The 27,086-nt window shown below is 39.7% G+C and overlaps 1 protein-coding gene across 4 annotated transcripts in view; it reads left to right on the top strand.

The window, feature by feature from the left end:
* MINDY3 (MINDY lysine 48 deubiquitinase 3) overlaps positions 1 to 27,086 on the top strand; it is a 100,930-nt gene that overhangs the window by 24,489 nt on the left and 49,355 nt on the right. For all 4 annotated transcript variants that reach the window (XM_075552442.1, XM_075552441.1, XM_075552444.1 and 1 more), the window contains 2 exons: positions 3,242 to 3,315; positions 4,206 to 4,285. In XM_075552442.1, the coding sequence (XP_075408557.1) occupies positions 3,242 to 3,315; positions 4,206 to 4,285 (154 nt within the window). The remainder of the gene's footprint in view (positions 1 to 3,241; positions 3,316 to 4,205; positions 4,286 to 27,086) is intronic.

The raw sequence follows: 27,086 nt of genomic DNA, 5'->3' as shown, positions 1-27,086 counted from the left end.
CAGCCCTACCCTTCCCCTGAAATGCCAGTTTCATATCCCCAGTTGAGCATCCACCAGATTTACCATGTGTGAAATCTTACCTCTTTTATTTGACAGATATTTATTGAGCACCAATTCCATGCTAGGTGTTGTGTTCATGATATGCTATATAATATTTTTAATGCTTCCTGCTTAGTGCTACCGAAAAATTGACATGCTAATAACTACTTGTGTTGTAGTTCTGTTTTGTTTTTACATGGACAAGGCATGATGGGAACATGAGAAAAGGTGTGCATAAGTTTACTGGGTGGAGGCAAGAAAAGATTTTCTATGGTAGTGATTATTTGGGCCGAGACTTGATAGATAAGTAAAAGCTTTCTAAGTGGGAAAGCTTTAGGAAGGGCATTAAAAAGCAAGACTAGAGAGTATAAAGGCATAATGGATTGGAAGAGTAACAGGTTTGTGAAATTACAAGTAGTTCTGCATTTGGTAATATAAACACCAGAGGGGCAATTGTGGGAGGTTATAATTGGCACAGAATCTTATGTGAAGAAGGCTTAAATATGAAGGCCTCTGCATAGTATGCCAAAAGTATTTTAGATTTCATCCTACAAGCAATTAAATTTTGAAAAGAGGAGTTTGAGATAGGTGTTGAACTGAAGAGAGTTTTGTGGAATGTAAAACTAGAGTCAGGAAAACCAGAAAAGCATCTCTCCAAGTCCTAAGCCCTGACAGTAGCTGTGCAAGTGGAAAAGGAAGGGTGTGTGCACATCTAGAAACAGCGAAGGGAAAGGACTAAAACCAATGGGTTAGATGTAGGGAATAGGGGTGATGGAGCTGCTGTGGGTGTCTCGTTTCTTAATGAGCTCTTCTTGCTTATTTTCCCGGTTTCTGTTTTATGTTCAGAACCTTTCATACTACTTCCATCTGTCTTGTGCTATAGAGCATTGTAGTTACTCTTCCTTGCCCAGGGCTTTGAAATGATATTCTCCAACTCCCGAATGATGTGTCACCTGTTCATATTCCTTAACTGTATCGATTTATAACGTTTACTAGGACACCAGGTACTAGATTTCATACTACTTTATATCCCCCTACAATATTTGAGACAGTCTGGGATTTGAATAGTAATTAATCATCGTTTTACTACTTAAACACCACCTATAATCTGATAGAGCCAAATAATTACAGTTAAGTGATTAGGAAAATGAGTGATGTTTTATCTTTGTCATTTTAGGGTTGATGAAATTAAACTACCCCCTGCTCAAAAATTATCATAATCACTTTCACTTGTTGAATGTTCTGTTAGTCTGGGTAGAATAGAGAAACAATTCACAGACACTCATGTGTATAAGAGGTTTATATACAAGAGCAATTAAATTGAGAAAACATCCCAGCCCAGTCCAAGTCCATAAGTCCAATATTAGCCCATATGTACGATACCAATCTATAAAGTCTTCTTCGGAATTACAAAACATATGCAATGACGCAGAATGCAGGAAGATCACAGGCCAGTGGGTAGGAAGTCAGTGGCGGTAGAAGCATTTCCGCTCTGACAGGGGTTCTCCATGTGGCTCCTCCAATTCTCAGGGCTGCTTCAGGGTAGGTCAATGTGGCTTCTGCTCAGGGATGTCTCACAGGAAGTAAGCAGAGAGAGAGAAGTGTCTCCTGCTCCCCACGAAAAGAATACAGGAGTTCCCAGAATTCTCAGGAGAGGCCATGCCCACACAAAGGCCTCACTGGATATGATCAGACTGACAGACTAGACTCCACCCCCATCACTCTTAATCCTATCAAGTCCCAAATTGACACCAGATTATGTAACTACCACTTGATTGAAAATGTTTCAAGTCTTTTCTTGCAGTACAGTTTAAAAAACAAACAAACAAACCCACTGCCATCCAGTCTACTCTGAGTCATAGTGACCTTATGTAAGATTTCCGTCCCTGTAAATATTTCTCCCACAGAGTAGCTGGTGAGTGTACTCCCTTGTCTTAAAGTTAGCAGTACAATGCTTACTGAGAGTGCCACGAAATCTCCTTTTCTTAACCAAACTAACAAACAAAAACCCAAACTCATGGCCACCCAGTCAATGCTGCCGCCACCCCCTGTGGGTTTCAGAAACTCACTGTTTGCAAGAGTGAAAAGCCCAGGCTTTGTCCTGCAGAGCTGCGGTGGTTTCTAACTGCTGACCCTGTGATTGCAGCCCAACACAGGCCTAAAGGAAGGCTAAATAAGAGCGTTGTGACTGTTCCAGGTTGCCTACAAAGACAGACTTAGGAACACACCTCTTTCCCAGCCCCAGGACTGCCCGTCCACGGGTATGTGTTGAGGACAAAGAAGTTTTTAAGTGATCTATAAAAGGTATCAGGGGTCTTAGCTGTACATAAAGTGGCTTCAAAACGCTCGTGGAAATTTTAAGTTAAAGGATACTGGACTCTTTCCATGAACTTTCAAAAGCCATTTCAGCTTACCTTTAATTTATTCTAAAGTAAAGTGAATATTGACTTTTGGGTTAAGTAATTTCCTTTTTTCCCTGAAACTTAAACATTTCTCTCCCTGTACCTCTGTAACCATTATTACCCATCAGTCAAATTAGTGTTATTTATAAAAAGTGTGGGGAAAAGTCTTACCATGTCAATTGTACCTTACTTCAAACGTAAGGGGAAATTTACTTAAATAGGCTACCCTTGCTAAACACTTCGATCAAAGATTCCATAGAGGAATCTTGATCAAAAAGGAGAAAATGCAGAACAGAATTTAAAATTCTAATAGACTTCCGACTTTCTGGAACTAAGGAGGTTACAAGAAATTTTGAAACACTTGCCTGAGGTAATCTTAAAATTTTTAACTAAACATATTTCCTGAAGTCTTCTTACAACCAAAAAATAAATGAAATAACCAGTAAATAATTTCTGCCTTGAGCATTATGCTCTTTTAAGAACTATCCATATGGGAACAAACTGAGAACAGCAATCCAAAAGATGAGATCAGAATATAGGATCAGTGTGTTTATGTCACTGAGGAAGGAACAACTCAGAAAAGTAGGGTGTGAAGGGTTACACATTTACAACCTAAGGAATTATACACCTAACAATGGTTGAATTGATGTAGCTTTTGCTGTATATATTCTCAACCAAATTAAAATATTTCTTTCAAATAGGTTTTATTAATTTTTGTAACACAAATTGCTATTTTTAAACTACCATAACTTTCTATTTTAGTTTTTAAAATGAGTTGATGAATTTATGGTTTCTTGCAGGGTATTGAAAACATAAAAAATGAAATTGAAGATTCAAGTGAGCCTTTGATAGATCCTGTATATGGACATGGCAGGTATTGAACAAAAATGAAAATCTTATGTCTACATATATGATCTTTTTCCTTTAGACTCTTGATCTACGATAAAACACGACTGACTACAATCATTGTGTCAGTCACTAGTGTTGGCAGCATAAAGTCTTTGGATTTGAACATTGGAATGCTTTACATATCACTTTCTTTGCACTTTAGGAAAGGGTGATTTCCACTTCAGTTTTATATATAAGTTGTATTTATCGCGACAAATGTTTTGAGATGACAGTGTGCAGTATGGCAAGTGTTTTAACATTCTGTTTTATGTTTTAGTTACGAAATTTTTTAATAAGTGAATTTACTCATTTTTCACATATAAGAAAATTCTTATCAACTTTTAAATGCTTTATTTTAGGGGGCAGGGAGTTCTTTTCTTCTCTCTGAACCTTTTTATAGTTATTTCTACAAAAAAATGAAAGCAGCATTAGTTAACCTATTATAATGTAGAGTCCTTTTTTCTAGACCTTTGGCTTCAGAGAGTCAATTTCACATATCTTCCATCAAATATAAAGTATTAATAATTATACATTTACTTTTAAAGACAGTTGATATAAAAAGTAAGTGATCAATTTAATTATCATTTGCGGGAATTTTTTTATTCATTTAGAAATAATACCACTGATTAAAATGTTGAAAACTATCTGAATGTATAGATGTTATATTTTGATACATTTAATGATAAATTTAGAAAGGCTGTGTTTAATTGAAAAAAATATATATAAAATGAAAAATAAAAGATTTTTCCTAACCCTTTTCTTAAGAAAGCTAATATTTTAAAAATCTTTTATTTATGCCTTAGTATATATAAGAATCATTTAATTTGAAAAATAACTATGTTCATATTTTAATTACTTTAAAAATTTTATCAATAGCCAAAGTTTAATTAATCTCCTTTTGACGGGACACGCTGTTTCTAATGTATGGGATGGCGATAGAGAATGCTCAGGAATGAGTGAGTATATTCCTATGTCTATCCCTTTTATGATTCACATGTGACAGGAATCTAGTTGGTTAGTCCTCATCTGTTTACTGGTTCTCCATTGCTTATTAATTGGTCGCCAGCTAATAGTATAGTCCTTGCCATTTTCAAGGCACTCTGAAACCAAGGGAGTAGATTTTGAAATCAGCCAAATGGATTCAGATCCAAAGTTTGTGACTTTGGCTAAGTTGTTATCTTCTGACATCTCAAACTGGGCATTTATAGCCAGGCTCTTTAGAGGTCGTAGTAAATAAACAAGAACAGAATAGTAAAGGCACGGCCGTCAAGGCATTGCTGTCTCATCATGGCTTTCTAAGATAGTCGAACTGCCGCAGACGTTCGAGAGGCGATAGTCCCAGAGCTAAAGGAGTAGTTCTCCTCTGTCCTATAAGGCCGCTGTGCGTCAGAACCAGCGCGATGGCAGGGAGTTTAACATCCATGCAAGCAGACTCTCAGAAATGGGAGCTGACACCAGAAATGCAAGAAGAAAGAAAATGTTTTGAAAATGCTGGTGGCAACAGTTGTGTAATCACGCTTGATCTAATTGAACTATGCATTGTTATATTGGCCGTAAGAGCTCCCAATAAAATGAAAAAAACAAAACAAACAAACAAAAGAGAAACAGACTGTCACATATCTCTCCCACAGAATGACAGGTGAAATTCAAACTGCAACATTTTGATTTTTAGCTGAGTGTGATATCTGTAAACCTGAGTTTCATTATTTGAAATATTTGTTATGTGATTTTTTTCTGTGCTTGCTTAATGATTTCTTCCCTTGATATATTTTTAAAAATAATTTTATGGGGATAAAACATACAAACAAAATATTTTCCATCTTAACTGTTTCTAACTATACAATTCAAGTGCGCCAATTCCATCAACCATATTGTGCCTCAGTCATTACAGTTTTTCCAAATATTTTTAAGCCCCCTCAAAGCAATAACTTCTCCCTTCCTTCAGTCCTTGATAACCAGTAATAAATGTTTGCTTATTGCTTTACTGCTTCAAACTTTTTATATAAGTCAGAGCATACAATATCTGACCTTTTCTTTTTGACTTTTATTACTCAGCATAATGCTTTCTGTTTTCATCTGTTAGCATGTATCAGAACTTATTTCTGCTTATCAATGACTAATAAAGTCCATTGTAGGTTTTGTTTCTTTTTAATAAATCATTTTATTGGGGTACAACTCTTATCACAATCCCTACATCCATCCATTGTGTCAAGCACATTTGTACATTTGTTGTCATAATCATTCTCAAAACATTTTCCTTCTATTTGAACCCTTGCTATCAGCTCCTCATTTTTTACTCTCCCTCCCTTGGGAACCCTTGATAATTTATAAATTATTATTATTTTGTATATCTTTCACTGTCCAATGTCTCCATTTCCCCACTTTTCTGTTGTCCATCACCTAGGAAAGGGTTATAGGTAGACCATTGTGATCAGTACCCCCTATTTCCCCCCACCTTCCCCTTACTCTCTTGGAATGACTACTCTCAATATTGGTCATGAGGGATTTATCTGTCCTGGATTCCCTGTGTTTCCAGATCTTATCTGTACCCATGTACTGCTCTGGTCTAGCCAGATTTGTAAGGTAGAATTTAGATCATGATAGTGGGGAAGGAAGCATTAAAGAATAGAGGAAAGCTGTATGTTTGATTGATGTTATACTGCACCCTGATTGGCCCACCCGCTACCCTCCTGTCATGGCTTACAGTGTGGCTTACCTTACAGTGGCTTACCCTCCTGTCAATTGCTTACAGTGTGGCTTTAGGTTTCCACTCCACACGCCCTCACTATTCACACTGACATGATTTTTTGTTCTGTGTCTTTGATGCCTGATACCTGATCCCATCAACACCTCATGATCCCACAGATTGGTGTGCTTTTTCTATGTGTGTTTCATTGTTTCTCAGCTAGACGGCCCCTTGTTTATCTTCAAGATTTTAAGACCCCAGACATTATATATTTTGATAACGGGGCACCATCAGCTTTCTTCACCACATTTGATTATGCACCCATTTTGTCTTCGGTGAATGCCAGATTAAAACAGGTGTTCTTGTGTTGAGGGAGTACTTGAGTAGAGGCCCAATGTCCTTCTGCTTCCTTAATACTAAACCTATAAATATATGTATATAGATTCATTTCTTCATCTTCTTATATAAATATATGTATATATGTACATGACTGTATTTAGATCTTTACAAATGCCCTTTTCCTCCTAGTTCTTTCTTGTATTTCCTTTTACTTTCCTCTTGTCCCACTATCATGTTCAGCCTCCATTTGGGCTTCAGTAATTCATCTCGGTTATAGTGCCCTTGATCGCGCCCTACCAGGCCTCCCACACTGACCACACCATTGATTTCAGTCACTTGTCCTTCCCTTGTCCCTGGGTTTGTTAGCACCCACTTCGTTTCACCTGCCCCCCCTCTCCCATGTCTCTACTGGAACTGGCCTCCCATTATTTTCTCCTCCAGCTTGTTTATTCCACTCATCTTATTTAGATAGACATGCAGAGATGATAATATACACAAACACAAGACAGAGCAAAACAAAGAAGCAAGAGAGAATAAAACAACAACAACAAAAAGAAAAGCCTATAAACAGTTCAAGGTCTGTTCGATGACCTTTACGAGTGTTTCCTGGTGGAGTCTGATGGGCGCCACGTCCTGGCCCCACAGTCTACTTTTGGTGTTGCCTGGGCCTTCATTGCTGCTCCTCTTGCTGTTCTCTTGCACGCCCTTAGTGTTTCCCCTCAGTGTGGTGGGGTCCGATCAGGCACAATTCTTGCCCTGTGTCTCCAGCACTATGGGTCAGTGAAGGTCGTCGTGTCTCATGGTGGGGCTGGCCCTCTGGTCCTCTTTGTGCATTGGCTGCTCTGAGCAGAAGTATCGTCCTCAGGGCTTGGTGGGCCAGAATGTGCTTCATTCTCTTTCGCTGCCCCTTCGTTTCCTCCTGTGTGCTCTGATCAGACATGTCCCTACCCCTGAGCTGTAGCTTCAGTGCTGTCCCCTGAAATGAATTCTTTTGGGGGGAGGGAGGGCTGGCCACTTAGTTGGGATTGGCACCTCCCCCTCAGGCCTCTCTATTGGTTCCCTGCTCCATGCCAGTGTGTTGCGTTCTTGTCTTGGTGCACCAACTTGAATTCTGGTGCCTCTTTCCCTGTAGAGATATAAACAACACCCTCCCCATGGGTGGGTTAGTGCACTGATCCCTCGGCTACCCATGTCTTATTCCCCCCTTCTTTTTAGTTGGCTTCCATATGTATCCCTGGGTTTAGTTTGGCCCCTGCCATAGTACCTGGGCCTCACCCCAGGAATGTATGTATACAGTAGCTTTTTCCCTATGCCCCTTTTGCATTTAAGCTTACCTCAGGAGACTCATGTTCTACCTCTCCTTTTGTGCTTGACATACTTCACTTAGCATAATTTCCTCCAGTTCTTCCCATGCGTTCATCACTGCATTGTATGTATGTACCAGTTTTTTAATCCAATCGTCTGTTGATGGAAATTTGGGTTGTTTCCAACTCCTTGCCATTGTAAACTATGCCACACTGAACATTGGAGCGCAGATGTCTGGCCGTGGTTTGTTTTTTGCCTCTTCTAGGCATATGTCCAGTAGGGGGATTGCTGGGTCCTGTGGTAGCTCAATTTCCATCTGTTTTAGATATTGCCAAATTTATTTTCATAATGGCTGTACATACCTGTACAGAGCCATGGACAAGAGTTCCTATCTTTCCACTGCCCCTCCAACACCTGCGACTTTCTGAGTTTTTGGATTGGGCTGTCTTTGAAGGAGTTAGGTGGTATCTCACAGTTTTAATTTGCATTTCTCTTATGGCTGGGGATCAGGAACATTTTCTCTTATGTTTACTGGCCATTCAGATTTCTGCCCCTGTGAAACTTCTGTTCAGGTCTTTGCCCACCTCCTCAGTGGACATTTAGTTTTTTCCTTATTGTAAGTTAGCAGAGTATTGTAGATTTTAGTAATAAGGCCTTTGTCTGATGTGTCATTGCTAAAGATGTTTTCCCATTCTGTGGTCTCTCTTATTACCCTCGGGGAATTCTTTTGATGTACACAAGTGTTTTATCTTTAGTATTTCCCATTTGTCAGTTTGTCTCTCCTCTGTGTTTGTGTTCTTCCCTATTTCCGATAGCTATGTATTCCATGTGCCAAAGTTCTCAGATTTGTTCCAATTCCCTGGTTGATGGTCTATGATCCACCTTGAGTTTATTCTTGTGCATGGAGTGAGGTAAGGGACTCGCTTCATTTTTCTGCAGCTATATATCCATTTTTGTCAGCACCACTCATTGAAGGGAGCATCCACTTCCCATATGGTATTTTGGGGGCCCTTATTTGATATTTTTGGGGACCCTGGTTTTCATCAGTTGAATGCTGATGATTTTATTTCTGGGTTTTCAATCCTTTTACATTGGTCCGAGTATCTATCATCATACCAATATCACTGTTTTGACTACTCTGACTGTATAGTAGATGCTAAAGTCAGGTAAAGCAAGTCCTCCAACTTTGTCCTTCTTGAGGAGTTCTCTGCCAATTCTGGGTTTCTTCCCTCACCATATGAAGTTGGTAATCAGTTTTTCCAGTTCTTTTAAGAAAGATAATGGTACTTAGATCAGGATAGCATTGAACTTATATAGTGCCTTGGACAGAACTGACATCTTTACTATATTGAGTCTTCCAATTCGTGAGCATGGGATCTCCTTTCATTTGATGAGGTCACTCTCAGTTTCTTTTTGTAGTTTTCTGCGTATAAATCTTTTATTTTTCTAGTCAGGTATTTCAATTTGTGCTTGCCTGTTGCGAAGGGTACCAACTTTTTGATCCCCTCTTCTGTGGTCTTGTCTGATATGCATAGTAATCTGATAGACTTCTGTTTGTTTTCTTGTATCCTGCCGCTCTGCCATCTTCCTGTATTGCTTCCAGTACTCCCCTTGTGGAACTTTTGGAATTTTCCATATATAAAATCATACCATCTGCGAATAATGATAGTTTCACTTCATCCTAACCCCAGACAGATACTTTAGATGTCTTTTCTTTGCTTTGTACTGTTAGCTAGGATCTCCAGTATGATGTTAAAAATAGGAGTGTGCACAAGGGACATCCTTGTCTAGTACCCCTTTTCAGTAGAATTGTTTTCATCTTTTCCCCATTTCCTGCCGCATTGCCTGTTTTTTCCTATATAGCTTGTATTATACTGAGAAATTTCCCTTCCATTCCTATCTACTTGAGTGTCTTAAACAGGAATTGGTGTTGGGAGCTGTCAAATGCTTTTTCCGCATCTGTTGATAATATCATGTGGGTCTTATAACTTTTCATTTCAATGTGGCAAATGATACTAATGATCTTTCATATGATGAGCCATCCCTGTATCCCTGGTATGTATCACACTTGGTCATGGTGAATTATTTGTTTTATACACTTTTGTGTTTTGTTGGCCAGTATTTTGTTAAGGATTTTTCTACCAATCTTCATTAGGGAAATTGGTCTGGAGTTCTTGATTCTTGTGGGATCCTTGCCTGGTTTAGTTATCAAGAGTTATACTAGCTTCATAAAAAAATTCTGGAGTTCGCTGTCTTTTTCTATGTTCTGGATGAGTTTGTATAGGATTGGTGTCAGTTCTCTGAATGCTTGGTAGAATTCTTCTGTGCAGCCATCTGTTCCAGGGCATTTTTGTGTAGATAATCCCTTGATAACTTGTCCATTTCTTCTATTTTTATTAGTCTGTTGAGATTCTTTCTTTAGAAATTATTTTATTGGGGAGTTGTACAACTCTTATCACAATCCATACATTCACCTATTGTTTCAAGCACATGTGTACATTTGTTGCCATCATCATTCTCAAAACATTTGCTTTCTACTTGAGTCCTTGGTATCAGCTCCTCATTTTACCTCCCCCTTCCTCCTTCCCCCACAAACCCTTGATAATTTATAAATGATTAGCATTTTCTCATGTCTTATACTGTCCAACATCTCACTTCACCCACTTTTTGTTGCCTCTCCTCCTGGGAGGGAGTTGTATGTAGATCCTTTTTATCGGTTCCCCATTTCTACCCAACCTTCCCCTTACCCTCCTGGTATCACTAATCTCATTATTGGTCACGTCTGTTGAAATTTTTGATGTCCATCTGGGATAATCTAGGGAAGAATTGTTTTTCCAAGAATTCGTCCATGTCTTCCAAGTTGTTGAATTCTTTGGAGTACAGTCCTTCTTTGTACTGTGTATTTATCCTTTTGATTTCATTAGGGTTCGTTTTTATGTCCCCTCTTTTATCACTCATCATTGCTATTGAAATTTGTTTCTTCTTTTCTTTGGTTAGTTTTTAAAGTCGTCTGTCGATTCTGTTTGCCCTTTCGAAGAACCAACTTTTGGCAGCACTTCTTTTTACCAAAAGTCTCTTCTTTTCCCTCTCCTGAATCTCAGCCCTGGTTTTTATTATTTCTTTTCTTTTGCTATAAGTAGGATTGTCTGGTTGACTCTGCTCTAGTTGCTGCACATTTTGTGCCAGCATATCAATCATAAGTCTCCCTTTTTTATGTGTGCGTGTATTGCTATGAAACTTCCTCTGATGACTGCCCTTTCTGTGTCCCTTAAGTTTTGGTCTGTTCTGTTCTTATTCTCCTTGGTTTCTAGAAATTCCCTAATTTCTCCCTGATCTTGGCTAATACACATTCCTTTTGCAATAGAGAGTTATTCACTCTTGAATTGTTTGCCCTTGTTTTCTTCATCTTCCTTTTATTGATTTACAGCCTTTTGGCACTGTGGTCAGAGAGAGAGAGGTCTGTATGATATCAGTGTGCTTAAATTTATGCATATTCAACTGTGTTGCAGCATGTGGTCTGTTAGTCTGGGTTCTTTAGAGAAACAAAATTCACAGAAACTCATGTATAAGAGAGAGTTTTATATAAAAGTTAAGTGCTCATCAAGAAAACATCCCAACCCAGTGCTGCCCAAGCCCACAAGTGCTAACATTAACCCATATATCCGACACCAAGCCACAAAATCCTCCTCCATTGCACAAAACACACACTATGACACCAACTGCAGGAAGAAAGCCGAATCAGTGAACTTGTAGGTATCTCAGTACTGGCTGGGGTCTCCACACGGCTGTTCCAGCACCCAGGGCTGCATCGGGGTAGGTCCATGTGGCTTCTCCTCAGGGATGTCTTGCAGGAAGTGAGCCTTGCCAGCTGAAGCAGGGAACTGGCTAAGGCAACTGCACCCTAGTCCATCCATTAGAAGCAAGAGACCTGAGAACTCAAAAGATGAGGCTCACTGAGCCATTTATCTCTCTCCCCTTCAATTAACCCCACAAGTATTTATATGCCAGGTTGGCACAATAAACTTTAACTATATCATGATCTGTCTTCAAATATGTGCCGTGTAAGCTTGAAAATAATGTGAATATTTTTTGTATTTGGGTGGAGATTTCTGTAAATATCTGTCAAGTCTAAATCATCTAATTTTAGTGTTTACATCTTTATCCTCTTTGTTGAGTTTTTTTTTTTCATCAGTGATCTGTCTTTCTCAGAGAGCAGTGTATTGACCTCACCTAGTATAACTGTTGAGGCTGTGGTTTCTTTTTTCATCTTTTGGAGTGGTTGACGTATTCTGCTGATCACTTGTTTAGCTTGGTATGTGTTTTCCTTGAGCATTATATAGGGTCCCTGCTTATCTATTTTTATAGTTTACACTTTGAGATCAATTTTCTCCAAGATTAGGATTGCAACCCCTGCTTTTATTGAGTTGCTGTTTGCTTGGTATGTTTTTCTCCAGCTTTTGATTCTCAGCCCATTTTTGTGTACAATCTGGTGATGTGTCTCCTGTAGGTAGCAGATCGAGGGGTTGTGTTTTCTAAGCCAATCTGTTATCCCCTGTCTCCTAAGGCCTGCGTTCATTCCATTGATATTAAGGGTTATTACATCTATTTGTGGACTCTGTGATATTTTTTCAATTTTGTTTTGGGTGTTTTCCTACCTCCATTTCTTTTCCGTGGGTTTCACATGTGTGTGTTTGTAGATATCGTTGAGCCAGTGTTATCTTGGGGGCTGTTTCCCTTTGATGGTCTCCTGGGATAGTTGTTCTGTGTGGCAGTCTCTATTTGCGCTTCACAAGTGTTGTTCTTCTGCCCGTACTGGGTCAGCAAGGATTGTTTTAGTAATAGTTTATTTTACCATATTCTTTGAGTTTTTCCTTGCCCAGGAAGACTCTCATTTCTCCATCAATCTTGATAGATAATTTGGCTGGAAAGCGTAATCTTGGGTTTGCATTGTTTTCCTGAAATTTTCAGAATATGTTGCTCCACTCTCTGCTCCTTTTCATAGTGTTTGTTCATAGGTCTGAGCATATTATTATCTGATTGCCTTTCTATGGGACTGCTTGTTTTTCCCTATCTGCTCCCATAATGTTCTCCTTTTCTCAAAGTTGGATAGTTTAACAACTATACGTTTTGGTGACTTCTTGGGATTCCGTCTAGCTGGTGTTCTTTTGGCCTCCTGAATTGTTGCCTTGTTTTCATTTATTAAGCAAGGAATGTTTTCCTCCAAGAATTCCTTCACTATTTTTGATGTTTATTTCCTTGTTGTATTTTCCTATGGTAATTCAATTATTCTGATGTTGTTCCTTCTCATATCATCAAACAAAGTTCTGAGATTTCCTTCAGCGTCTCTGACGGACTTGTTAGACTTTTTCTCACATTTATTAATTTCTGCTTGCGAGTTCTCTATGTTACTGGTGCAGTTCTCTCCCTCTTCCAATCGCTGTGCGGAGTCCATGAGTTTGCTATTAGTTTTTGTTATCTTGCTCCTTAGCTCTTGTATTTCCCTTTGGTGCATGGCCTTTATCTCCGCTATCATTTCATCCTTTTTGTGTAATGCTTCCCTCATATCCTATATGACTCTAAGCAGCATTCTGAAGATATCTTTCTGTGGGAGGTCAGTGTCTGTCTTTCTATGACTTCTGTTAGATCCAAGTGGTCCTCTGTCATTGGATTTTGTTTCCCTTTTCTTGTTGAAGCTGTGGAAGCAGCTTGCTACTTGTTTCTTGATTTATTGGAAGTAGGTACCATTTTTCCCAGAGTCACAGAGCCCTTGAGCTTCTGGAGGATGCCTAGAGCCAACTTCTTTGAATGGTTGTATTTCACCTTTGTTCCACTGGGGTTTCCCTCTCGACTTTGCCTATGCTTTGTGCTTCAGCCACCCTCAGGCCTCCATAGGTGCTTTTTGCAGCTGTGCATGTTGTGGTCTGATGGAAAGTGTTGGCCCGAGCTCAGGGGCTCTTAGTTGGGGATGGGGTTGGGATTGGGTGATCTGTTCCTGGCTAAGGGCACTTCCAACAGCAAGGTGGGTAGGAAGGATGTTTCTGCTACTTCTATTAATGTGCAGATCCACTGTTTGGAGCACGAGCGTGGGATATTAGGGGGGTGAGTTGCGGCAGGAGAAGGCAGAATGGAGAGTGCAGTGGGAAATCCCCAAAGGCTTGGGTCCTTAAGCCACACCTGCGCAAGCTTCTGCCAGACTTGTGCTGGAAGGTGAGATGTGAAACTCTGGGTTGGGAGTTGGTGGGTGCGGAACTGGCTGGTGGGTCTATGCGGAGCGCCTAGGCTGCATGGAAGCCTCTGCCATAAACCTGGCTGGCCTGTGGCACTTGTTGAGGCATAGCGGGAGCCCAAAGCACCACAAAAGAGGCAGCTGGTGGGCCTGAGAGCTCGGGAATCCACAGGGAGTGTATGTGATCATTTTGAAGCCAGTTTCTGGTTCAGAGAAGTGCTCTTAGCCATCTCAGGGATCAACCTACCGTCTTGACACCCCTACTTGGCTCACAAATCTCCCCACCCACCCATCTCCATGGATCTCTGGGCATGAGCTACCTATGTAGTTGCCATCTTGCCCCTTCGAGTCCCATTATAGTTCTTAAAATACATTTTGTAAATCCGTTCATCTGTGCATTGACAGCGGGCAGCGGCATCTGTGGGCCATCGAGAATAATGGTGCAGTGGGCATTAGTGTGCATGAATCTGTTTGAGGCTCCATTCATGCCTTTGGGATGTATATATATCTAGAAATGGAACAGTTGGGTCATAGATTCTCTGTTAACTTTTTGAGGAACCACCACACTGATTTCCACAGTGGCCACACCAGTAATGTGTCAGGGCTCCAATTTGTCTTTATCTTCACTAATACATGTGGTTTTCGCTGATAGAAGTGATCCTCAAATTCACTGCCATTGAGTCAATTCCAGTTTATAGTCATCCAATAGAAAAGATAAGGAATTTCTAAGAAAGTGTGGGGTTTCTAGGTCTACAAAACCTTACAAGAGCAGATTGAATGCCTCATTTTTCTCCAGTGTAGTGGCTAGGTGGTTTGAACTGCTGACCTAATGGTTCACAGGTCAACAAAAAGCCAACCCACTACACCAGCAGAGGTCTCCTAAGGTGTGAAGTGGTATATGATTTGTATTACCTTAGTAACTAATGACTTTGAGCATCTTTTCATTTGCTCATTGGTCACATGTGTGTATTTTTTGTTGAAATGTGTGTTCTAGTTCTTATTTTTAAGTGGTTGTTTATCTTCTTTTGGTTGTAGAGTTTGAGGTTGTCATATGCCACTGAGTCATTTTCAACTTGTAGCAGCCCTGTGTACTACAGAATGAAACACTGCATGGCCCTCTACCATCATCATCATGATTTTTTTTGTTTGAGCCCATTGCTGCAGTGACTGTGATAATACATCCTATCAAGGGCTTTCCTCTTTTTGCTGCCCTCTACCAAGCATGATGTCTTTCTCCAGGGACTGGTCTCTCCTGGCAGTATGTTCAAAGTATGTGCGACAAAGTCTCACCTCTTTGCCTCTAAGGAGCCCTCTGGTCTTAACCTCTCAAGACAGATTTGTTTGTTTGTTTGTTCGTTTGTTTGTTTAGCAGTCTATGGTACTTAAAATATTCTTCACCAGTACCAGAATTCAGATCCATTGATTCTTCTTCCATATGCCGTATATTTGTCCTGAACATTAACCCTATTCAGGTGTGTAATAATTTTGCATGTTACTTTTAACTTAGAGAGTTTTATTTAAAATGCTGGGGAAATTTAATATTTTCTTAGACTTATAAATCACCACCACTTCCATTTCTGGGTCTGTATTGTATCTTCCCTATAGTTTGAATATGTTGAAGGGAAAATTATTTTAGCTTATCCATCCAGTTAAAAGAACTGATAAATAATTCTGATAGAATTATCTCCAGTTTGTAACTACTTTGTCAAACTTGGTTCATTTATTTGCTCATCGACCTTCAATTGTATTATTATTGTTATTATGTACTTCCCATTGAACTATATAGTATAGTCCCAAAATGACAGAAGCAGATAAGGTTAATTGAGAGAATAAATGCGACACTTTTTGCTCTCATTTGTGCCTAAACTTAGTGAAAACAACAAATGGTTTCCCCTGTTCACATGAGTGGTCTATGATCTTAAATTTAAAATTTCCTCAATGTTTTGAAGCAAGTATGGTTGAATATCCTCATATGAAGTGCTACATGTTTAGAGAAAAAAAATCAGAATTTCTGAGTTGAGCATGCTAAAGAGCTCTATCAGACCCTTATTTTAGTATTTAAGTAATGTAGCCCTGCCCTCATTCCCTATATTGCATACTTTATGCAAAATTATGTACTTAGTGATGAGATCAGAACGAGAAGTTAGTTTTTCTGGTTTCTGTTAATGTCGGATCTGTGGGCGTAAAGCCATTCACATTATCTTGCTCTGTTTTCTATAAATCAGTTCATCCTATTTTCTTCAGGGGCCCCCATTCAATATGATAACTGAAAGTGTGTTTTTTCCTGCTAGTCAAATGTATCTTAGTCTGTTGAGTAATATCCAGGTTTTCTCCCACTGCTTATGATTGCTTGTAGGCCCCGTAATGTTTTCCCCACAATGATTTCTGGGCCATGTTGCATATTGTATCAGATGATTCTGGAAGAAATGTCTGGTTTTTATTGGGCTGATTGTGGCATCTCATTTCACTTGGTCTCTGTCCTTACTACAGTGTGTTATGGTTCATGGGTTTTTTTCCTACTTGGTCTTTTGGGCAGTTGCTATTAGTTTTGTATATTTTTTATCAGTTATGATTCTCCTCTCTGTGCTTTCTGCAGATTCTCTCAAGTTCATGCTAGTCTAGATTCAGGTCATTCCTTCTGTTTCCATAGATTTTTCCATACCACCCTCCCAAGGTCTTGTCTTCTCAACGTGAAGTTGGTACTTCTTCTAAAGAATCTTAGTTAGTCATACCGGTTTCAGAAATTGGTATGTATAAGTCCATCTATTTCTGTTTCTTGAAAATAAAAGGTCACTTAAAAGAAAGGAAAAAAAAGAAAGATAAAACTGGCTGACAGATGGAACACTGAAATTTGCTCTTGATTATAGAGCAGCCAAAGCAAATGGAAGAAGGAATGAAGTAAAATAGTTGAACAGAAAATTTCAGGGCAGCTCAAGAAACACAGGGTAAAGTTTTATAATGAAATAGCTAGACAAACACCTAGACTTAGAAAGCCAAAAGAGGAGCGTATACTCAGTGTATCTCAAGCTGAAAGAACTGAAGAAAAATTCAAGTCTCCAAAAGTAATTCTGAAGATTCTATTGGCAATGCAGGAATCATCAAAAGAAGATACAGAGCCAGCGTACCAAAAAGAACTGGTTGACATATTAGCATTTCAAGAGGTAGCATTTGATCAAGAACCAATAATATTGAAAGAAGTCCAAGCCACACTGAAGCTACACGTCAAAATAAGACTTCAGGAATTGATGAAATACCACTTGAAGTGTTTCGACAAGCTGATGAAACACTTACTCGTCTATGCTAAGAAGTCTAGAAAACGACCTGTTCTACTGACTGGAAGACCTCCATGTTTGTGCCCATTTCAAAGAAAGGTGACCAGAAGAATGTAGAAATTGTTGAACAATATCACATGCAAGTGAGGTTTTGTTGAAGATTAATCAACCACATTTGTAGCCACACATGGACAGCTGCCAGGATTCAAGCCAAATTGAGCAGTGGATGTGACAGGAGGAATATCATTACTCACATCTAGTGGATCTCAGCTAAAAGCAGAGATGCATGCCTATGTTTTATTGGCTTTGCAAAGGCATTCAACTGGGGAAAATAACCAACTATGGCTAGGGTGGCATTAAGAAAAATGAGAATTCCAGACCACTTCACAGTGATCGTGCAGAACCTATACATAGACTAAAGATGGTCATTTGAATAGAACAAGGAAATACTCCGTGGAATAGCCCTGGAATGCAGATCAGGGAAAGTATGTGCCATACTTCATCTTTATGCAAGCAGCTAATATGAGAAGCTGACTAAATGAAGAATGTGGCTCTGGTAGAAGGGAGCCTTACTTACAACCTGCGATATGCAGGCGACACAGTCTTGCTTGCTGAAAGTGAGGAGAACGTGAAGCTTGGGCTGATAACAGACTGCAGCCTTCAGTAGATTGCAACTCAATGTAAAGAAAAGCAAATCCTCACAACTGGACCAATAGCATCATGAAAAATGGAGTAAGTATTGAAATTGTCGAAGATTTTATCTTGCTTGGATCCACAATCAGTGCTCCTCAAAGCAGCCATCAAGAAATCAAATGACATAATGTGTAAGACCTCTTTAAAGTGCTGAAGAGCAAGGATGAGACTTGGAACACTAAGGCGCACATGACCCAAGCCATGATCGCTTTCAAGTGCGATATACTAGTGAAAGTTGTACCTGGAATAACAAACATCAAAGAAGATTCTATGCATTTGAATTATGGTTCTGGAAAAGAATGCTACAAATCCCATGGACTGCCTGAAGAATAAACAGGCCTGTCATATAAGAAGTTTAGCCATAGTGCTTCTTGGACCCAGGAATCATGAGATTATGTCTCACATACCTTAGAGACATTGTCAGGAGAGAACACTCCTTGGAAAAAGATGTCTTGCATGGTAAAATAGGGGGACTGCAACAGCAACAAAACCCAGAAGACACTTGACGGGGTGAATTGGCACAGTGGCTGCCACAATGGGCTCACACATAAAGCCATTGTGAAGATGGTGCAGTGTCAGGCAGTGTTGCATTCCGCTGTACTTGAGGTCGCCATGAGCCGGAATCAACTTGACAGCAGACAGCAGTATCCCATTGTGTAGATGTACCAACGTTAACATTGTTTCCCGTTTCTTGCTGTGGTGGCTACTCATGTGATCAACATACATGTTTGTTACTGTGCTCTTTATTTTTATATGGTATATTTTAATTACTGTTACTGCTAGGTAATATGGTTTTACTCTCAGTTGTTTCAGTAACTGCTAGCCTCCTTTCCAAAGTCGTTGTGCAGTTCTGCAGTCCTGCCGGCAGTGCCTGAGGGTTCCTGTCTCGGTATCCCTTCCAGCAATTGTTCTTTTCTTTGTTTTTAAACTCTCTTATCAATTTCTTTAGTGAGGTAGATCCTCATCATTTTTCCTTTTGCTTTCCTCGGATGGCTAGTGATCACAAACACGTCTTCATGTTTGTTGGCCACCTGGATGTCTTCTTTGTTGAATAGCCTATTCGTGTCATCTGCCAAGTTTTCAGTTGGGTTACTTGTCTTTTTCTTGGTGGCAGTGGTAGATTTTCTGTTGATTTTAGGAATTAGTCCCTTGTCCTTTATGTCACTGGCAAAAAAAATTTCTTACCCAGTCTTTGGGTCCCTTCTCTACTTTTGTCATAGTCTTTTATGTTTATTCCCCACAGCTCGTCATCTTTTTCTCTATTCACTAAAAGTACCAAAGAGTCATTCTTTTGAATTATTTTCTGGTAGTTACAATGTCCCATATTCCTCAGGAAGATCCTTTTTCCTGAATATACTGTTTACTTGTTGATGCCATTCTGTCTTGTTTAGCATAAGAGCTGTTATATTGGAGATACCATGGTTTTAAAATATTTTGTTTCTGCTCTTGATCCGCTGCTGTTCTGCAGTGGGTGTTATCCCTTGTCCACTTGGTGTCGCTGTTGGGGTGCAGTAGCAACGGAATCATGTGGAATGGAATTCAAAAGGAATTAATTAAAAGTAAAAAACGAAAAATCTGCATCACAAAAAGAAGCAAATAGGTGAACCAACAAACAAACACACAGAGGACTAAATGAAAGGCAAAAGTTGAAAAAACATTAAATAAATAGAGAATGTAAAAGGAAGACCCAGGCTGTAGCCTGCAGCAGCTTTCCCCTTTTCAGAAAGTGCTTCTCCATGTCCCATCGGTGTGGACTGGAGAGTGTAACCATAGGTGTGTGAGAGTGGGGCTTGGTAACTCTCTGGTCACCTGGGTATTTCAGGGACTTAGGGATGGTTTTACCCCTCTTGCATCCTGTGCCTGTTCACCAGCAGTTTATCAAATCAATCAGTCAAAGAAAACGCAAAAAGAGAAGAGAGTAAAAGAAAGGGGTGAGGGGATGGGAATCCCAAACCATTATCAGTAGCCCAGAGTACTGGTAGTCTCCTGGAGTTCACTGCAGCTGCTGCTGTGGAGCTGTGACTGTGTCTCTAGGGATGCTTTGATGGTTAAAAAATAGTCCTAAGGCAGCACGGTCAGGCGCGGGCATCAGAGCTGGCGGATGTATATGCCTGCTGCTCTGTGGTTCAGAACTATCCCTCTTCCTGCACAGTCCGGCTCAGGACCACTGAGTGTGCCCGCTAACGTGTGTTCCTCCTGGCTCTGCTGCTTTGAAATGGCCTGAAGCTGGTTTAGGCAACCCAGACTACTAGTAATTTCTACCAACCCTCCCAAACTGAGTAGAGATTTTCTCTGGGTACTGAACAGGACAACTTTAGGGGCCCGCTACTGCTGCCCCTTGGGGACCAAGATGCTGCAGATGACTTAGTCCCCTCGACAACTGCTTGCCATGTTGTTGTGTTTAGCTACAGAGTTTTTCCCAATGTTAAATGTTCCAATGTTGAAGAGGAGTCATGTAGTTTGTCAAGGGCACAGTCTTTGCCTGAACTTCACTTCATTATTATTGCCAACCTCGATAAGTCTTTATACCCATCTGTAAGAGAAAACTGAGGGCCACGTGGTTTAGTATCATGTTAAATTTGGTAATCTGATCCCAAAGCCAGCATATGTAATCATGATAATATAGAATGTGCTGCACTTCTCAGCCTGATGAGTGTTAAAACTGATAACATGTAAGTTTGTCTTATTTAAATTTCATATTAGCTCTGAGAGGTATTTCTTTGCCCCACTTTACAGAATGAAGATGGAAATTGAGACTTTAATTCAGGTCTCTTGAGGAGGGTCAGTGAATGAGCTAGTCAGGAGAATGAGGCCGCATGAGCGGGTGTAAACCTTAGCAGTTCGCAAGGTTTTCATTTTTGAGAACAATTTTGACATCGAAACTGGATCATAGGGAGGAAATCTTTTAACAATATAGGCAAGGAAATTTTCCTGGAACGTAGCAAACCCAAAAGATGGTATTTATTTTAAGGGTCAGAAGTCAACTACATTGTAGATCAAAGAGAACTACTTTTGATAGGAAGCTAGTAAATGTAGTTGAGTAAAAATAATTTGCCCTAGAGGAGTATATCGAGGTTATGATGTTTTTTTTGTGGTGTGAAAGATTTAAAATGAGACTAGAAATATTTTAGCTTCATTGGAGTGAGTGGGCAGAAGTAAAGTTTCGTAATCCTAGAGAAGAAAGGAGTTTGGATCAACTGTTTTAAGAAGTAACTCACAAAAGGATTATGAAAGAAGTTGTAAAATGTCTTATTAGGGACTGCATGTAGGTTTATAGTTTGTTTTTTAACCTTACTTACTAATTTGGTAGAAGGAGAGAACATTAAAGATATTAGTGATTGACCCATCATATGAAGGAGGGGAAGGGGCTTCCGAAACATTCATGGAAAAAATGAAGTACAAAAATAATCGAATTTCCCCATGAACTTTTGAAACTCACTCTCCTGTATGGAAAATTCATTTTTCCCAGTCTGTCATTTGCTTTGGGTTTACTTATCTCCATTTTTGTTTATTGCAAATAATACTTGAGTAAAGATTTTTATGCATATCCTTTCTGTATATATTCAAGTATTTTATAGCTTAAATTGAATCCTAACAGAATGATTGGTAAAAATTTAGGCATCTGCTCTATGTTTTGTAGGAATAGCTATACTGAAGTTAATTCACATGCCGTGTCGATCTACCCATGTGGAATGTGAAATTCTGAGAGTTGGGGTATTTTCAGAGTTGCATGGCTACCACCAGAGTTGATTTTTGTGACTGGCTTCTTTCATTTCACATGTTTTCAAGACTCATCCACATTTAGTATGTGCCAGTACTTCTTTACTCCTTGTTGTCCTAATATTTCCCTGAATGCATCTACTGTGTTTATTCATCCACTCGTTTCTACTTCCTGACCACTGTGTATATGCTGCTGTGAACACGTGTGTACGGGTTTTGTATAGAAATAGGCGTTCACTTCTCTCTGGGGCTTGTGTTAGAATAGACTTGTTGGGTAAAAGGATGATGGGGTGGGTTGCCATGTCTGACTTCCTGCAGCTCCCACTGAGACAGGAGAAGAACTCAACTCCATATCTGCCCTGGGAGGCAGAGGCCAGACCTTCTTCTTGTTCCTATCGTGATGGCAGCCATCCCTCCTATGGCAATCTACTTCACTGCTGGGTTCCATAATCCATTTCAGGGGCCACGCAGAACTCACAGATACTATGACTATAGGGGGGTTATTAGGGAAGTTAACAGATTACCACTTGTCAAAACCAGAAAGCCTTTTGTCCCTAGCAGCACCTCTTCTCAGCTCTGCCAGCTGGCACATCTGTCTCTAGTTCTCAGCCTCTCAGCCGCAAGCCACTGGGCTTCTGCCCTGATCAGGCGGGTGTTACAAAGTTCTATTAGCACTGGTAAATGCCCAAAGGCACCCTACTTTGTAAGCCGCTTCACTCCTTATGTGGACCAGGAAGCTCCCCGCTTTGTTCCATCTTATGGTCTCCATGCTGTGTCTGCTTGTGCTTCTGCTTCCTCCACCACATCTCCACGCAGGAATCTTAGACACACTCACTTCACTCGTGGCTCTTCTCCGTGCCTCTTACTGCATCAGAGATGGCTCACTTGATGCCCAGCAAAATAACAAAACTATCTAATATTCTGTGCCCTATTTGCCTAATCCCACCCAGTCATTTGGTAATACAGTATTAGCGTGTTTATCAAACTCAATTCCAAAGTCATATTCAAACACCAAAAAGTTCAAGAACTTTCCCCCCTAAGAAATAATAGAAAACTAAATAATTGGTTCAGAGGCCCTAAAACGACACTTCTAAATTCATTTTCCCAGGACTTTAACAGAAAGTTAACAGCCCTGGGTTGTGGAAATACCTCCTAAAACATCTCAACAATAAATACAGCGCATTAAATATCAAAGCACAATACAGCAAAAGAAAGATATCATTGTGAATAAAGTGCAAAAAAGAAAGCACAATGGTGAAGTTTTTAATGCACTAGCACGAGCTCGATCTGCTGTCCGAGCCAGAGCAGAGCCGCAGCGAGACAGATGTGGGACTCACTTTCAGCCCCTACAGGCTTCCTCGAGTCGGATTTTCAGTTTGACTATCGAGCAAAGTTAGGAACAGATAGGAGATTTTTGTTTTTTAACTGCTGTTCGAGTAGTGGAAAGTTCGAGCTTGGAGCTGTTCAACAACTGAGGTACCACTGTAGTTAGCAAGACCATGGATAGAGAGAAGAGAGCTGTGTTAGGACAGGTTGACTAGAGGAACAGATCCAGTGGCACTCATATATGTATAAGAAAGAGCTTTATATCAAGACGCAATTGTATATCAAAAAGTATCCTAGTCCAACCCAAGTCCATGAGTCCGATCGATACTAATCCATAACTTCCTCTTCAGACTCACGTAGCCACACTCAGTGGCACAAATTTCAGAAAGATCCCAGGCCAGTGGGTGCAGAGTTTGTGGGTCCAGGGTTAGTGTAGACATGGCAGGGCGCCAGAGCTCTGAGGGCGGGCATGCAGAGATGTGAGGTCGGAATGGGAAAGCAGTTCCCAGTGTCTCACACTCTCATACCAAAAGGCTTGTGCCATCAAGGCAGATCATAGGCTGAGACGTGATTGATGGGTTTGTTTCCACCCCTCGCCAGGAGTGTCTAGTTGACATAAAATTACCCCCAACTGCCACTGAAACCAGCCAAGTCATTTCACTTCACCACACAGTGCCATGCAGCAACTTCATGTTTAACCGTTTCAGAACATCTACTAAATACTGATAGATGGTAATAAATTATCTTTGAAAAGTTGCTTTACTAACTTGTAAGGTGTGTGCATATCCAGTGGTATAGGGTGGTTCCTGCTTATCTTCATTCTGTCCAAGACTCAGAATTATTCAACTTTCATACTTTGTCAGTCCACTTTTTAGGAATAAGTCACCCTGCTTTTATCCACATTCTCTGGAATCTGTTAGTGAACCTGAGATTTATAGTGTGTGTGTGTGTGTGTGTGTGTGTGTGTGTGTGTCAGAGTTTACTATTTCTTCCTCTGACAATTGCCTATTCTCATTCCTTTGATGTTTCAAGGGAATGGATTGTCTTTTATTCACAAATCCTAGGTGCTTTCTACAAATCCTTTCTGAATCTGCATGTGAAGTTTGCACTGTACATATTTCTCCCCTTGTTTTCTGTGTTTACTTTGTTAATGGTCCTTGATTGTGCCTAAGGTTTTCATTTTTAAGAGATTAAATCACTTGATCTTTTATGACGTCTGTTTTATTTGGTTTATTTTTCTTTTTTATTGTATCGGTTTTATGGTTCTCCCACTCCCAGATTAAACTAATATTTTCTCTGAATGCTTTTGTGCACTTTATATTTTTTCAGTGGCTGGTTTTTTAATGATGTGCCTTTTGACTTTTCCCCAAAGAATGAACAAATTTCCGAATAATCCAGTCAATTATTCACAGATATGAAACATTGTTTTTAATCCATTCATGACCAAATTTTCTGCTTTGATTTTTTTTCTTTTTTTAAAAAAATTTTTGATTTGTTGTTGTTGATATTCATGTGTTTTTAGTAATAGAAGGTAATTCAGAAATCAAGGGAAATTTTAATTAATTTAAATTTTAGGTAATACAAGGAGGCTTTTTAAGTTTCTGTTGAATTTATTTTCCCATAGATCAGTTTTCCTATGTTCCCTTTCTGTGTTCAATAAATTGTTATATATACATTTTCATTTTCTTGTTGATTATATTTGTTATTTTTACATATTGATTTTTAAAATTTCATTGCTTTTGTCACTTGTTGGCATATATATGAAAGGGCTTCAGGAAGTTCATGGAAATGTCCATGATCATTTAAGACCATTTTTCCATGAACTTTTTAAAACCTCCTTATATGTTAAGTACATGCTTTGCATTATGTATATGCATGTGTATATGTGCTTATATGCGCACACATGCACATCTATCTGTACACACACATTCCAATAAAGTAGGTTTTCAAATGTTAGGGAAGTAGGTGATGTAGTATCTGTCCATGACACTAGGTGGTGTGCTGGTGACTGAAATTCGAAAAGAGCTTGTGAAAATGTGTTTCTCAGCATGGTTCTTCTTTGAGCATATAAACACTCCTGCATACCTTTCAGATGGAAACGGAGTAAATTTGCAAGTGCCCATTGCTGCCAACCTGTGCTGTGCACCTCTGCTTATTTCCTCTCTCCTTTGAGTTCTTTCTTCCTATGATTTTCAAACATTTCAGTCTTCGTTGCCTTTTTATTTTTAATCAATTTAAGATCCCTACCTAAGAGCTTTTGCTAATGAGAGTTACAAACAAATAAGAAAATAATGACCAATAGTTTCATCTTAAAAATTAGAACTGGAGTCTTGTCTGGTCCTACTGTGCCTAGCCATGGTCAAACCTACTGTGTTTTTCGACAGAGCCGCCGACGGCAAGCCCCTCGGCCGCGTTTCTTTCAAGCTGTTTGCAGACAAAGTTCCAAAGACAGCAGAAAACTTCCGCGCTATGAGCACTGGGAAGAAAGGTTTTGGTTACAAAGATTCCTGCTTCCACAGAATCATTCCAGGGTTTATGTGCCAGGGTGGTGACTTCACACGCCATAGTGGCACTGGTGGCAAGTCCATCTATGGAGAAAAATTTGAAGATGAGAACTTCATCCTGAAGCACACAGGTCCTGGCATCCTGTCTATGCCAAATGCTGGACCCAATACGAACGGTTCCCAGTTTTTGATCAGCACCGCTAGGACTGAATGGTTGGATGGCAAGCACGTGGTCTTGGGTCTGTGAAAGAAGGCATGAGCATTGTGGAAGCCATGGAGCGTTGTGGTTCCAAGAATGGCAAGACCAGCAAGAAGATCACCATTGCTGACTGTGGACAACTAATTAAATGTGATCAGAATTTTCTGTTTTATCTGAAGCACCAGACCATTCCTTGTGTAGCTTAGGAAACCACCCTTCTGTTCCCCATGTGTTTGCAGTATCGTTTCATCTTGTGCTCTCACTCCGGTTCTTCGAGTTTCCTACTTTCCTTAATCTCCCTGAGTCCAGCTGGAAAGCAGAGTTAAGTTTATGATTATGAAATAAAAGATAAACAATTTAAAAAATTAAAACTGATTGTCCTAAATATTCACTGATTCATTTAAAATAGCAATATACCCATTCAGATCTGCTCTGATAGTATTCTAGAGAGAGTAAGACTAAACTTGGTATAGAAATCCTATTTTGATCTCATGTAGTGTCTAAAAGGGTCTTATAGACTCTAAGAGTCTCATGCCATAATTTGAGAACCTGTCCTCTAACCCGACCTGTGCCTGTTAAAAGCTAGTGGGACAATACAAACTATATATGTGCCTTCCCTTAGATCCACTTTAGATTTATAAATCCAAGAAGTTTAGCTACGCGGTTTGGACTTACATTATCTGAATGTTAGACTTGAGTATAAAAAGTAAAATGTTTGCCGATAAACTAGTTGAAGAGCTAGTACTTTCATTACAGTCATTGATAAGAAAAGTATAATATTTTAATAGCAACATTAACAAAATATGCCCAGATAGTGTACAGAATGCAAAGCTTTCATGCAGTGTGTTCTTGAACCAGAAAATAACTTAGTTTTACAATGTTTGTGAAGCAAAATGCATTATTCTGTTTTCATTGAATGCCCGTTAGCTGAAGGCTGTAGTTGATGGGAAGACTCCATTATCATGTTATTTGTATCTCTGCTGTGAAACAATTCATTTTAATTCTCTCTGTGTCTTTAATTCTCAACTCTATTCAGATGATTTCCAGATCTCTATATCTAACTCTAGTCACTCTCCTGAGCCTGACTTCTACTTGTTTTCCATCTCTTGAAGCTGTGGTGGTACAGATATTTATGCTGTGGGCTACAGGGTTGTCAGTTCAAAACCACCAGCTGCCGTGCAGAAGAAAAATGAGGCTTTCTACTTCTTTAAAGAGTGACAGTCTTGGAGACCCACAAGGGCAGTTCTACTCTGTCCTACAGGCTGTAACTCAAGGCAGTGAGTTAATGTCTTCTGATACTCATCTCTTGCTGAAAGTCCTAAAGGTAGCTCAGTCCCAGCACGTCTATTACCAAACTCAGTTTCTCTCTCCCGAGCTACACACCTCAAAGGAAGGTGTGGCAGTCAGTTTCTTTGTCCTTCAAATGTATCGATTATTGTCATGAGTTTGTTGTTTTTTAAAACTGGTCCCACTGCCTTGAATTTCCT

Source organism: Tenrec ecaudatus, chromosome 6, assembly GCF_050624435.1.
Source record: "Tenrec ecaudatus isolate mTenEca1 chromosome 6, mTenEca1.hap1, whole genome shotgun sequence".
In the NCBI taxonomy this organism is placed as follows: Eukaryota; Metazoa; Chordata; class Mammalia; order Afrosoricida; family Tenrecidae; genus Tenrec; species Tenrec ecaudatus.
Note: the sequence above shows the minus strand (reverse complement) of the source record. Positions and strands in the feature narration are given on the sequence as shown.